The sequence below is a fragment of the Sarcophilus harrisii genome, chromosome 1, assembly GCF_902635505.1.
Source record: "Sarcophilus harrisii chromosome 1, mSarHar1.11, whole genome shotgun sequence".
NCBI lineage: Eukaryota > Metazoa > Chordata > Mammalia > Dasyuromorphia > Dasyuridae > Sarcophilus > Sarcophilus harrisii.
The window spans coordinates 312,899,793-312,913,761 of NC_045426.1; the positions used below are offsets into that span (position 1 = coordinate 312,899,793).

General features: G+C 39.0%; 1 protein-coding gene across 1 annotated transcript; it reads right to left on the bottom strand.

Annotated features, from left to right (window-relative positions):
• Nucleotides 1–9,362: 9,362 nt before the first annotated feature.
• On the bottom strand, nucleotides 9,363–12,340 carry LOC105749770. Its single transcript, XM_031945509.1, is given in 4 exon segments — nucleotides 9,363–10,326; nucleotides 10,328–10,428; nucleotides 10,430–10,520; nucleotides 11,529–12,340. Coding segments are annotated over 4 exon segments (1,968 nt in total).
• Nucleotides 12,341–13,969: the final 1,629 nt, after the last annotated feature.

Below are 13,969 nucleotides of genomic sequence, written 5' to 3' on the forward strand. Positions count from 1 at the left end.
ATGCCATTTAGGAGTGCTGGATTGGGAATCAGGAAGCATCAGTCCTCCTCCTTGACTCTGCTGTCTACTACTCCTTGAGTGATCTTGAAAAACTCTTTTAATCACTAGGCTTCTCATATTCTTCATCTGTAAAAATACCAGTGGTATTTGGTGTATCCTTAGTGCCTTTCTAACCCTAAAATTCTATGATTCTAAGTACACAATAAAGGTGATAGTGATACAGACAATGGAGCAGAGAACTCTAGAATGGCTACAAAAAAGTATATCTTAGAACAAGGAAATTCTGAATTTATGGGAAAGTAGATGAAGGAAAAATAACACCATAACACAAGTAAGATTTCTAGGGAAACTATCAATTCAATTACAGATTCCTATTCTAGGAGGACTGAAAGTTTTAGAAGGAAATAAAAATATGACCTTCCATACATATACACATAAAGATATATAATGTATGTTTCTGTTTTTTTTCTCTCAATATATATACATAGTCCTAAAATTGACTAGGTTGGGAGGGTGATGTACTTATTTAAGAGCTGAAGTGATTTTTTTAAAAATTTTTTTCTTGTATATTTATTTTTAAAATTTTTTATTAAAGCTTTTTATTTTTCAAAATATAAGCATGGGTAACTCTTTGACACTAACCCTTATAAAACTTTGTGTTCCAATTTACCCCCTTTCCCCAACCCCTCCCCTAGATGGCAAGTAGTCCAATATATGTTAAACATGGTAGAAATATGTTAAATCCAATATATGTAAACATATTTATTCAGTTATTTTGCTGCACAAGAAAAATCAAACCGGAAAAAAATGAGAAAGAAAATAAAATGCGAGCAAACAACAAAAAAAAGATTGAAAACGCTATGTTGTGATTCACATTCAGTTCCCACAGTCCTCTCTCTAGGTGTAGATGGCTCTCCATTACAAGACCATTGGAACTAGTCTGAATCATTCAGAATTGATCAGGGCAATAGCCATCAGTCCATGTCTTACTGCCTCAATAAAACAGTATCTTGTGGCTTACAGCTGCGTGTGAGCAGATGTAAATATGGGCAGACAACATAAAAAGAGATCTCTTCATTAGAACTGGTCTGAATCATTTCATTGTTGAAGAGAACCACGTCCATCAGAATTGATCATCATATAATCTTGCCAATGCCATGTACAGTGATTTCTTATTCTGTTCATTTCACTCAGCATCAGTTCGTGTAAGTCTCCCCAGGCCTCTCTGAAATCATCCTGCTGATCATTTCTTACAGAATAATATTCCATACCATTCATATACCATAACTTATTCAGCCATTCTCCAATTGATGGGCATCCACTCAGTTTCCAGTTTCTTGCCACTACAAAAAGGGCTGCCACAAACATTTTTGCACATGTGGGTCCCCTTTCCTCCTTTAAGATCTCTTTAGGATATAAGTCCAGTAGAAATACTGCCGGATCAAAGGGTACGCACAGTTTGATAGCTTTCGAGCATAGTTCCAAACTGCTCTCCAGAATGGTTGGATCTGTTCACAGTTCCCCCAATAATGTATCAGTGTCCTAGTTTTCCCACATCCCCTCCAACATTTGCCATTATCTTTTCCTGTCATCTTAGCCAATCTGAGAGGTATGCAGTGGTATCTCAGAGTTGTCTTAATTTGCATTTCTCAAAAATGATTTAGAGCACCTTTTTATATGACTAAAAAGCTTCAATTTCAAGCTGAAGTGATTTTATTTATTTTTTATTATATTATAGCTTTTTATTTACAAGATATATGCATGGGTATTTTTTCAGCATTGACAATTGCAAAACCTTTTGTTCCAACTATTCCCCTCCTTCCCCCCACCTCCTCCCCCAGATGACAGGTTGACCAATATATGTTAAATATGTTGAAGTATAAGTTAAATACAATATATGTATACATGTCTAAACAGTTATTTTGCTGTACAAAAAGAATCGGACTTTGAAATAGTGTACAATTAGCCTGTGAAGGAAATTTAAAATGCAAGCAGACAAAAACAGAGGGAATGGGAATTCTATGTAGTGGTTTATAGTCATCTCCCAGAGTTCTTTCACTGGGTGTAGCTGGTTCAGCTGAAGTGATTTTAAAAAGTCTTCTTCCCATTCCTTAGTTTCCCCTAAAAAAAAAAAAAAGTTTCTCCTCTTGAATACTTGATCATTAAAGCTACTGACAAAATACATTTTCTACTTAAAAGCAGCACTGGATCCAGAAAGAACAGTATTATGTCTATAGTAAGTGCTTTTAAAATGCTTCTTGACTTAAAATGCTTCTTAACTCTCTTGTTGCTGAAGGATACGGCCAGCCTTTAGTTCACTTTGAGAATGCCCAAAGCATAACCATATTCCTCATTGTTGTTAACTCCTCATCCTGTGGCTCAAGAAAGGTACACAGAGGTAGTTAGAAAATCCAGTTTATACTTGGAATTGGAATCAGGAAGACAGTTCAGATTCTGTTTCAGACAGTTGCTAGTTGTGTGACCCTTTGTATGCCCCAGTCTCCTTATCTGCAAAATGAGGATAATAATAGTGCCTCTCTCCCCCTCTTAGAGTTGTATTTCTAGAGGTCTTTATAAACTTTAAAGAATATAAATATAATTTATAAAGACAACAGGCTATTTCCTCTAAAGTGGAAAACTAGACACATTATTATTATTAATTTAGAGGCAATTGGGGTTATGTGATTTGCCCAGGATCCTTCTAAGGGGATCTTAGATCTAAGAAGGACTTAGATCCTTCTAGTTCCACTTGGCACTTTATCCATTCCACTATCTAGCTGTTTCTTAAATATATTTAATGGCATAGAGTCCTCATTTTTAGCTTTGAAGTATATGTCTGATTCAAGTTCCTCATAGTAGTATAAGTGTTCGGTTTTTGTACCAGATTTTCTTGATATAGAGCAATCTCCCAAATTTTTTGGTCATGTGTCCTAATCAGCAAATTTTTTAAAGCATATTATCCCAATATGCATATAAGCTTACTTATAAATTATATACATGCTTTATTATATCCTACACGATATATGTTATATATTATAAATGTACACACAATAATATATATTATAAAACTAACATAAAATGAGAATTTTAAAAGGATAAGGTAAAATTCAAATAATATTTAATCCTAGAATTAATAGGAAGTTACTGTCATTTATTAAATAAAAGAATAAAGCATTGATATGCTGGCAAACATTGAACAATTGGGTCTCATATTATGACCTTAATAATTTGCATTATTAACAATTTCTCCATGACTTTTTTAAGTCCAGACAATTAACAAAACAACAATTCAAGCCCCGATTTCATAGCATTGCTAATTTCTGATACACACAACAAAAGTTTAACAATTGATTCCAGTACAGCCACCACTGGCTCAGACTTGGACATTAGGAAAATCTTTGGCAGTTGGGAGAAGGATAGATTGGAGTAGGGAAAGTAGAGAGATCAAATAGTAAATGATTGCAATAGTCCAGTTTAAACGTGATAAGGGCCTGAACTACAGCAGTGATTGTATGAGCAGAAAGGAGACAGATGGGAGAGGTGATGTAGAAATAGACTTAGTGATTAACTGGATTCTCTACATCAAAGGACATAGAGGAGGACAATAAAATGTGAACTTGGATCTCTGCTAGCATGGTGGTGTCCACAGGAAAAATGGGGAAGTTTAGGGAGGGAAGGGAAAAGTGGGAACAGAAGTGAGTGCAAGGGATAATGTTGTAAAAAAATTACGTAGGGATATGTTCTGTCAATAAAAAGTTATTATTTAAAAAATGGGGAAGTTTAGAAGATTTATTGGCTAATATGAGAGCAGAAGGGTAGGGAAAATAATGTAATGTGATTTATGATAAAACTCATAGCCCATCTATACCTGTTTATTCTATTTATGACTCCTTCTCTCCCATTCAAAATGAAAAAGTAGGAGAAGGCATAAAGTCTGTCCTCCATGAGGTACCTGTCATAACCCCAACTGTCCTGAAAACCAAAAAGTAGGGAGACATATTTTTCATTTATTTCCCCCTACTTAATGGGGAATTACTACTTAATAATATTTTCTCCCAGTTACATGCACGTAATTCACTTACTATTTATTTATTATAAGATTTTGAGTTCCAATTTTTTCTCCCTCTTTTCTCCTCTCCCTCCTCCCTCAGATGGAAAACATTCTAATATAGATATTTATATACAATCATATTAAACATATTTACACATTAATTATGTTGTTATGTTGTTAACGTTATGTTTTTATGTTGTTAAAGAAGATTGAAACAAAAGGGAAAAAAACCCAAAAGAAAAAACAACCAAAAAAAAATGAAAATAGTATATTTTGATCTGTATTAAGAGTCCATAGTTCTTTCTCTGGATATGGAGAGCATGAAAATGATATCATCATGAGCCTTTTGGAATTGTTTTAGAACACGGTTTTGCTGAGAAGAGCTAAGTCTATCAAAGTTGATCACTGCACAGTGTTGTTGTTATTGTGTACAATGTTTTCCTGGTTCTTCTCACTTTACTCAGCATCAGTTCATATAAGTCTTTCCAAGTTTTTCTGAAATCTGCCCGCTCATCATTCTTGTAGCACAATAGTATCTCATTACATTCATATATGACAGTTTGTTCAGCCATTCCTCAATTGGTGATCATGCCCTTAACTTTCAATTCTTTACCAACATAAAAAGAGCTGCTAGAAACATTTTTGAAAATATGGATTCTTTTCTCTCTTTTATGATCCCTTTGGAATATAGACCCAGTAGTAATACTATTGGATCAAAGGAGTATGAGCAGTTTTATAATCCTTTGACCATAGCCCTAAATTTCTCTCCAAGATGATTGGATCAGTTCGCAGCTCCACCAATAATGCAATAGTGTTCCAATTTTTCCACAACTTCTCTAACCATATATCATTTTCCTTTTCTGTCACATTAGTCAATCTGATAGGTGCAGGACATACATTTTTCAAATGACACCAGAGATGCTGCTATTTTGGGTAAGTGGTTTTTTATTTGATTATAACTACCCTAAACAGTCAATGCCAGGGTCAGAAGTGGTGATTCTAGGAGCTTATACAACAGAGGAATGGAGGAAAATGGAGAAATAATTGGATATGTGGTACTGTATTGGAGATAAGACCCATGATTTCCACATTTTGAAGACCATTGGCATAAAGAATATTCAGTGGAAACTCCTTCTATTGTTATAAACTGGATCTTCATCTGTAATTTATAGTCTTTTTGATTCGCTGGAAAGACTGAAATATTACATTAGTTGCTTAGTGTCATATCTGTAATATGTAACACATAAGTAAATAGCATACAAACCCAGGTCTTTCTGATTCTAAGCATAACTCTATCAACTATATAATTTTCTTTTCTATATATATATATTCACAAAATGCTAAAGCTGCTTAATCTCTGTTTATTTTTTATGTGTATTCATACTTATAAAATAATGACCCTTGGATAGACTAGGGAGAGGTGAGTCTGAAGGAAATGATTCCAAAATATTAAATGTAGAAAAAATTATCTGGGTATACTTCCAATTCCATTTTCCTTGAATGCCAAATCTTAATTGAATTTATATTATAAAAGAATAAATGGAAGATAATAGGACAATGACAACAAATGCTTATTAACTATCGAATAACCTAAATAATTATTTGACAAGCATTTACTATGAGCTTACAATGTGTTTGGTACTGTACTAAGTGTTAAGGATTCAAAGAAAGACAAAAAGGCAAAAACTTTTGAGCTTAAGAAATTTATCATATTAATGGAGGAGATAACAAATAAATAGGTACATATAAGAAATATAGAGGCTAGAAAGAAGATAATCAGTCTTAAAGCATGAATTCTTAATCTGATTTCATGAATTTTAAAAAATATTTTGATAACTATTCAACATACATAACTGGTTTCTTTTTTTAATCCTATTTTATGGATTTAAAATATACTTCTAGTGTATTTAAAATTATCATTCTAAGAAAGAGTGCATAGGCTTTGCCAGACTACCAAAGGCATCCCCTAAAGGATGACTTATAATTTAGAGAATGAATATTTCTGTGGGACTAGCAGTTAACCACAACTAATAATGTAGAGTGGTGTGAATAATCCCACTATTACCTGAGAGATATTCTTCAAATTACCTTTTAGATGTTATCTTTGGATAAAGGAAGAGTTCATGAGGAGCAAGAGGATCACAGAAAATAAAATGACACAACCACAAAACACTTTCCACAACAAAGTCAAAACTAAACAATTGGAAGAAATCAAGTGTTCATAAGTAGACTGAGCAAATAAAATAAAAACAACAATACTACCTAAATTAATCTATTTATTTAGTGCCATTCCAATCAAACTCCCAAGAAATTACTTTACAAAGTTAGAAAAAAATAATAACCAATGTAATGCCGGAGAAACTGAGGCAGGAGAGAGATTAGAGAGTTTTCAATAGTTTATTAATTGGAGAGTATAATTGACTGGATAGGACTCTCATCTCAAATTATCCAGTCAAATAGAGATATACTGGGACCAAGGAATTCATGTTGGTCCCAGGGCTGGGGAGTCTGTCATCTCAAAGAATCCAGCCTGTTGCATCTAGCAGCTAGGCTCTTCCAGCCATGAACAAGAGAAAGCCAACCTTCTTAAATATTCTCTAAAGACAAAGGACCATGAGGATGGGGAGGGGGGGGGAGAGGAGCTTCTATCAAGTTGTGGGGGGAGACCATAACTCCTAAAAGCCCAGAGAGAGGATGTCTGAATACCCAGAGATAAAGATGTCAGTGAGGTATCTTGGAGTATTTTAGAGGGATATTGTAAATTCTTGAGGACAGAGGAGAGTCAGGAGTTCTGCTCTCTTGTTTATCTTGCTAGCAATTTATAACCTTAGAGTAAACGATTCCCAATCTTAATGGACCAGAGTGGGTTTTTACGACTAAGGGGATTTGACAGAACAGCTAAGGAAACTGAGACAAAGGAAACTAGTTCAGGGAAACCGAGTCAGAACAGTTAAAGAGAACTGTGGCATAACATTCCACACTCTCTCTCCTAAATATTTGAACCTTTGAATATTAGCACCTTCCTCTAGATACCCAGGAGGTCTTAGCACCCAAAATAAAACTAGAAAAATGTAAGGACTCATATGGCAAGAGCAAGTCTCTCCCTGATAACCCCAGAGTTAATAGCTGTACAAAGGCTCCCTTGTTGCAAGCATATCAGGTCCTCTATAGTTCTGGAGCACCATGTTGGCCAGAGAATCCAGTTTGAGATGGACAGTTAGGTCTGTGGTCATTTGTGCACTTAACTAGCAGCAGGGCTCAAGGCAATCGTGTTGCCCATTCAGAGGGACAGCCCTCTCCATTGGGGAAGGGGAAGGCTTGGAGTAGCTTCACCTGTCCCCGCTCAGAGGAACAAACAGGGCTGCAGAAAGGATCAGATTTCTGAGCAGATTATGCACAGTTAGACCATCAAGGCAGGTAAACTCCAAACTTTTAGATGCCTAACATCAAACAAGGTCCTTTGAAATGCTGAAATACTTAATAAACTGGAGTTACAGGACTTGAAGAACACAAATCAGAGAGACTGCCAGTCCTAAGTCAGGTGTCTGATTTCTAAAATTTTTCTAAAAAATAATTCCCCAAAACTTGAGTCTGCCATGACAATTTTAACAAAATCAGGGAATCTAAAGCTAAAGCATCCAAATTCAATCTGAACTAGTGAGATAAGGGGTGGGGCAGAAGTGCCTAAGGCAAAGTGAATAGGAGCTAGGGTTTCCCATTCTTTCAGGTATTTTGAAAAAATATACCAGTTTCCCAAATGTTCTATCTCTTCCTCCCCTTTCTTTTCTCACTGAAAGGAATTATCAAATGACCATTCCCCATTTAAATCCCAAGAGTGAATCAAAATCCCTATATATAACAGACTAGAACAGTAGCATTTCCTAAAAATCCCTCAAACATAACAGCAATAATTACACAGTTTCAACAAATCCCATCCCAAATCTTAAACACACAGTAATAGATGATCCAGGCAAGGTTTAACAGTCAGTCATCAACCATTCCCAAAGTCCCTCATATCAGTCCAAAGTACAGTAGATGCAGGATCCAGTCCACGGTCTCACTTAAAAAACTGTTGCTTCAGGCTGTGAAGGGATAGGAGGCTTTCATTCCATGCTGGGGATGGGTGTGCCATGCTGACAATCAAAGCTGATCAAAGCTGATCCAGGTTCCAGAAGCAAGCCAACATCTGTAATTTGACTAAAATCTAGAACATAAACACAAATCTAACAAATAAAGATTAGATCAGTCTCAGATAGAAAGACTCTGTTCACCAGACTGCTACAAAATAAGAGGAGGCCAAAATAAATTGTTTCCTATGTGAAGAGATGAGTTTGCTTTACAGGCCAGGCAAACAGCTTACAGACCCCTGTTATTTGCCCTCTTATCATGTAGAAACCTTAAAGAAACAAAACACAAATACCCAGCAACAGACAGATGACCAGGCCAAATACTTAGTTACCGAAACATTTAGGATACAATGATTACATATAACTAGACTGAAAATAGCAAGACATGACATAATTGAATTGCATTAACAGTTCTATTGACCAGTGCTCTGATCATATATATCAGTTACAGAAGGAAAAATGCAAATCTGTTTTCAGCTGAGAAAGAAGAGGGGAGGGAGCAGGAGAAGGCGACGCAGGGAAAGCTACTAAGATATGTTCAATATCTATTTCAATAACTATATGCTATCAAAATTCAATCTTCAGCACATACAACATAAAATAGTCTTAACCTAGATTTATTCCAATCAATCGTTCCAGTAACTGTAAGAGGGTGGAGCTTTAAAACTCCCAAATACCATTAACTAACTATAAGGCCAAGAAATTTTACCCTCAATAACAAATTCCATTAATCAAATTTCGGATAACTCTTAAACAATTATTTATCATAACCTTATAGTAATAACAGAAAGAAATTTCTCTCAGTAAACTCACAACTTAGAACAATTATCTTATCTAGGTAGATGTTACATAAGTGAACATTATACATACAAATCATTTTGCTTTTAAAATATCCAATACATAGAAAAATATCCCAAATTACATTGTCCATAACAGAAACATTTTCAAAAGGACAAAGAAAAAACTATTATTTTCAGAGGTCCTTTAAATAACCTCAGGATGACCCAATACAATCAATTTAAACTTATACAAAATACCCAATTCCACATAAAAGAATTCAAGAAGTTCCTTTTAACATAGAAATTAAGCTTTTCTTTTCATATTTACTCTAGCGCAAGTGTTGCATATCTGCTCAATAACTGATACATTTTCTTTTCCACCAAATGAGTGAAATCATGCAAGTCCTAGACAGGAACAGGGGGGAGGGGAGAGATTGCCAGAGGAAGGGAAGAAGTGCGGGAGGAGGTGGTAGCTTTCCTAGCCGCTGCAGCCCGATTTCCCACTCCTTCCATTGTTTCACCAGATTGGTGAGCTGAACAGCGGATAATAGCAACAGAGCGGGGCAAACAGATAGAATTTAGTAAGGAAAGTATCTCTGCCTTATTCCTAATTTCCCTCCCAGCGGATGTCAGCAGGCCCCTTTCTTTGTAGAGAGAGGCATGGACATGAGCTGTTGCAAAGGCATAACGACTGTCAGTGTAAATATTAGCTGATTTGCCCTTTGCAATGCGCAGTGCCTGAGTCAATGCTACAATCTCCGCTTTCTGGGCAGAAGATCCAGGGGGAGGGAACAAGACCATAGGGCAGAGATAGGGATAGTCTACCACTACTGCCCCAGAAACACTGGTGTCCCCCACAACAAAACTGCTCCCGTCTGTAAAAAGAATCAGGTCAGGGTTTTTCAGCGGAATGTCAGAAAGGTCAGGCCTTGCTGACTGAGACTCCTCAAGGAGCTGGAAGCAGTCATGCAGAGGAGCCGGGTCAGAACCAGGATCTGGGAGCAAGGTGGCAGGGTTCAGGGCGGACGATTTGGAGAAAGTGAGGCGAGGATGATCTAGAAGCAGGGCCTGATAGTGGGTAATGCGAGCATTAGAGAGTCACCTATCAGGGGCAGACCTGAGCAGTGCCTCAACAGAGTGAGGGGCAGAGATGGAGAGAGGCTGGCCCAAGGAAAGTTTGTCAGCTTCCTTTACCAGGAGAGCAGTTGCGGCTTTGGCCCTAAGACAGGGGGGCCATCCAGCTGCTACGGAATCTAAGCGCTTGGAGAGATACACAACAGGCCAACTCCAGGGGTCAAGCGTTTGGGTCAGGACGCCTTTCGCAATACCTCTAGCTTCCGCCACAAAAAGGTGAAAGGGCTTTGTGATCTAGGGTGGGGGCCTTGGCAAGGGCGTTCCTGAGATGATCAAAGGCAGATTGTTCAGCCAAGCCCCACACAAGGGGACCCTGACTGGTTGTAGCAGAATAAAGCAATCTCAGCTTTCTCAGCTATCTCAGCAAAAGAGGGAATCCATAATCTACAGTATCCAGCTGTTCCCAGGAATTTCCAAACCTGCTTTTTACTAGTGGGGAGTTTTTAAAACCCTGTGGAACAGAAACAGGAGAGGCAGTGGCTAGATTTTCTGCCCACACCTGAGGAAAATCTGTTTTCAGCTGAGAGAGAAGAGGGTTAGCAGGGAGCAGGAGAAGGCAACGCAGGGGAAGCTACTAAGATATGTTCAAATTGGAGAGGTAGGGTTATAAGAAGATGCTTCGGACCTGGAGGATTAAAAGTTAGAGAAACCTGATCATCAGAAAAGGAAATAGTTGCCTGAAGCTTTCGAAGTAAGTCCCTACCCAGAAGGGGATAAGGACAATCTGGCATGATCAGAAAAGAATTGTAATGTTAAAAGAAACTGAGACCAAATAGAGATTGGAGTACAATTTAATTATTAATTTATTGGAGAGTAAATCAATCAATTAAGTAGGATTCTCATCTTAAGTATTCTTCCCCGGGAGTGTCCTTCCATGAAAATCTTTTATAGCCATCACATAGTGGGAGGAGGTACCTGGATGGGGGGGATACTCTAATTAGGGAGGTGCCTAGAATAGCATGATGAAGGGAGGTGCAGGAGAGGTTGCTGATATTCTCATAACGGACCTTTGTCTTGTAAAGGTACAAGACCCTCATCTCTTCACATGCTTAAGAGAGAATGATTATAGCCTGGGGTTCTGGGATGACCTCCAGTTGGGCGACCTCAAGGTGACTGTAACATAACAGAATGAGTGACTGTGCCGTGCCCTAGGTGGACCGTGTGTTCGGTACGCCAGGGATGAGAAACAATTTTACCAGTAGCACCTTGTATAGAGGTAGATTTTAGGGATAATGGGCCCAAAGGTTTTGTTAAAGCAGAGTATGTAGCTCAGTATCTACCAAGAACTCAACAGGCTGACCCCCAATTTGTAAGCATACCCTAGGTTCTCCGGGGTCTAAAGAAAGAGAGAGAGAACTAGGGCTCCCTCAGTCTGTCCCCTTGAGAGCGAGGACATCCCTAGGACGATTTCGGATCGGGCATTCGTTCTTCCAGTGCCCTGTGTTCTTACAGTAGGCACACTGGTCTGAGCCTAACGGCCGCCGCCCACAGGGGCGCTGGGAAGTACTCCTGGGGAAATTGTTTGCTTTTCTCATGGCTGCTACTACTGTCTTGGCACATTCTTTACCTGCTGCCTTAACTGGTGTGTCTCGGGTATTAAAGACTTTCAGAGCTATCTCGACTAGTTGAGATATATTCATACCCTCGAACCCTTCTTGCTTCTGTAATTTTCTACGTATATCTGGGGCAGACTGACTAACAAATGCAATATTCACAGATCTATAGTTCTCAGGGGCTTCTGGGTCAATAGTGCTATAGGTACGGTAAGCCTCATACAAACGTTCTAGAAATGCCCCAGGGGATTCCTCTGCACCCTGAACCATCTCAGAAATCTTAGTCATATTAATAGGTTTCCTCGCTGCCGATTTAAGGCCTTGGAGGAGATATCTATGATAAGCAGAAAGCGAAGTACGACCTTGCTGGGAGTTAAGGTCCCAGGAGGGCCGTTCTGAGGGAAAGCCAGCTTCCACCTGAGCGCGATGCTCCTCTACAGACCCTCCACCAGGTCCCAGGACAGCTTTCCTTGCTTCCCTTTTAATCTTATCTCTTTCCTCGGTAGTAAAGAGAGTAGTAAGGAGCTGCTGACTATCATCCCACGTGGGCTGGTGGGTATGGAAAACAGATTCAAGAAGGTTAATCAAGGCTTGTGGTTTCTCAGAAAAAGGGGGATTTTGAGCTTTCCAGTTATAAATGTCATTTGTAGAGAAAGGGACATAAACTAAAAAAGGAACCCCTTCTGAGCCCACCATTTCCCTCCGAGGCAGAACAGGTTTGGGGAAAACTGGGGGTTGCTGGACAGATCCCAAAGCTTTGTAAGGAGACAAAGGGCCAGGCGGTGAAAAGTTAGGCTTAGGAAAGTTTTGTCCCTCAGGCAGCAATTCGGGCAGGGAATTTCCTGGCAAAGGTAGATACAGACACAAACCGGGATACGGTTGGAGGAGGGGGATTATCTAAGAGGTCTCCCAGAGAATCCTGTAGGATTTTCTTCTCTGGCGGTTTACAACTCTCCCTGTCTGTTCTCAGGGACTGAGTAACCAGAATGCGAATACCATGTGTCATGGTCACAGCCCTCAGCCAGGAAGGGGGGTAAGAGACAACTTGTAGCCAAACATCAATGTAGGGATATTGATCTGGATGGCCAGGCTCACCAGTAACTATCTGGTGCACCGCCAGTGCTATTTCCCTGTCATACGTGCCTTCTGGAGGCCATCCTACCCCAAAGGAAGGCCACTCCTTCTGGCAAAACAGTTTTAGTTTTTTCTTTCTCCACGATATTCTATAATCATGATGTTTAAATGTCTCAGAAAAATGACTAAGAAGACATTCAAGTGGAGTTAGTGTTTTTGAAGCAGAGTTTCCCATGGCTGAGTTAACAGATAGTCTTTTGCCACCAGGGGAGAACTCCTACTATCTTTAAACACTGCCCTCCCTTTTTTTTTCCCTTCCCTTCTCTCCCTTTTCTCCTTTTTTTTTTTCACAAGCTGCTGAAGTCAGCCAGAGACAAAGAGAGGGAAAGAGAGAAAGATTTTTTTTTTTTCCAAGCTTCTTGATGTTTTCTAAGCCTGCAACACAGGCTGAATTCTTATCTCTTACAAGCTTGCTAATTTTTAACATAGACACACAAAATACAAAGCAAACAGACACACACAGACACACGTGGAGCTCCAATTTACTAAGCACAGTTGCAACTTTGTTCTTTCAACTAACAAAACAGACAGACAAATCACACAGAACATAGAACACACAGTTAACACAAACCCAGAAGATATTTTCCAGCGTCCTAGAAGAATATTTGTCTCAGATTTGTAAACCTGTCAGCAATTATTCCAAGACCAGGTTGCTAGCCACAGCCCAGACAGAACTAGATGGTACCCCAAAGGGTACCCAGACAGACTTACTCTCCCAAATGCCTAATCGATTCCGTTGTCCACCGTAGGCTGGACTGAGGCTGAAGAACGGCTTCCTTTTTCCCGGAGGCTCTGGAGGTATCCAGAGTGCTGATCTTTTCCTAAGGAATAGATCCAGATCCTGAGCCTCCTCAGGCCTAGGTGGAGACCGAAAGGTCTCTAATCTCTAATTCGTGACTCAGTTTCCCCTTTTCTCGGTGGGACCTCCAAATTGTAATGCCGGAGAAACTGAGGCAGGAGAGAGATTAGAGAGTTTTCAATAGTTTATTAATTGGAGAGTATAATTGACTGGACAGGACTCTCGTCTCAAATTATCCAGTCAGATAGAGATATACTGGGACCAAGGAATCCATGTTGGTCCCAGGGCTGGGGAGACTGTCATCTCAAAGAATCCAGCCTGCTGCATCTAGCAGCCAGGCTCTTCCAGTCATGAACAAGAGAAAGCCAACCTTCTTAAATATTCTCTAAAGA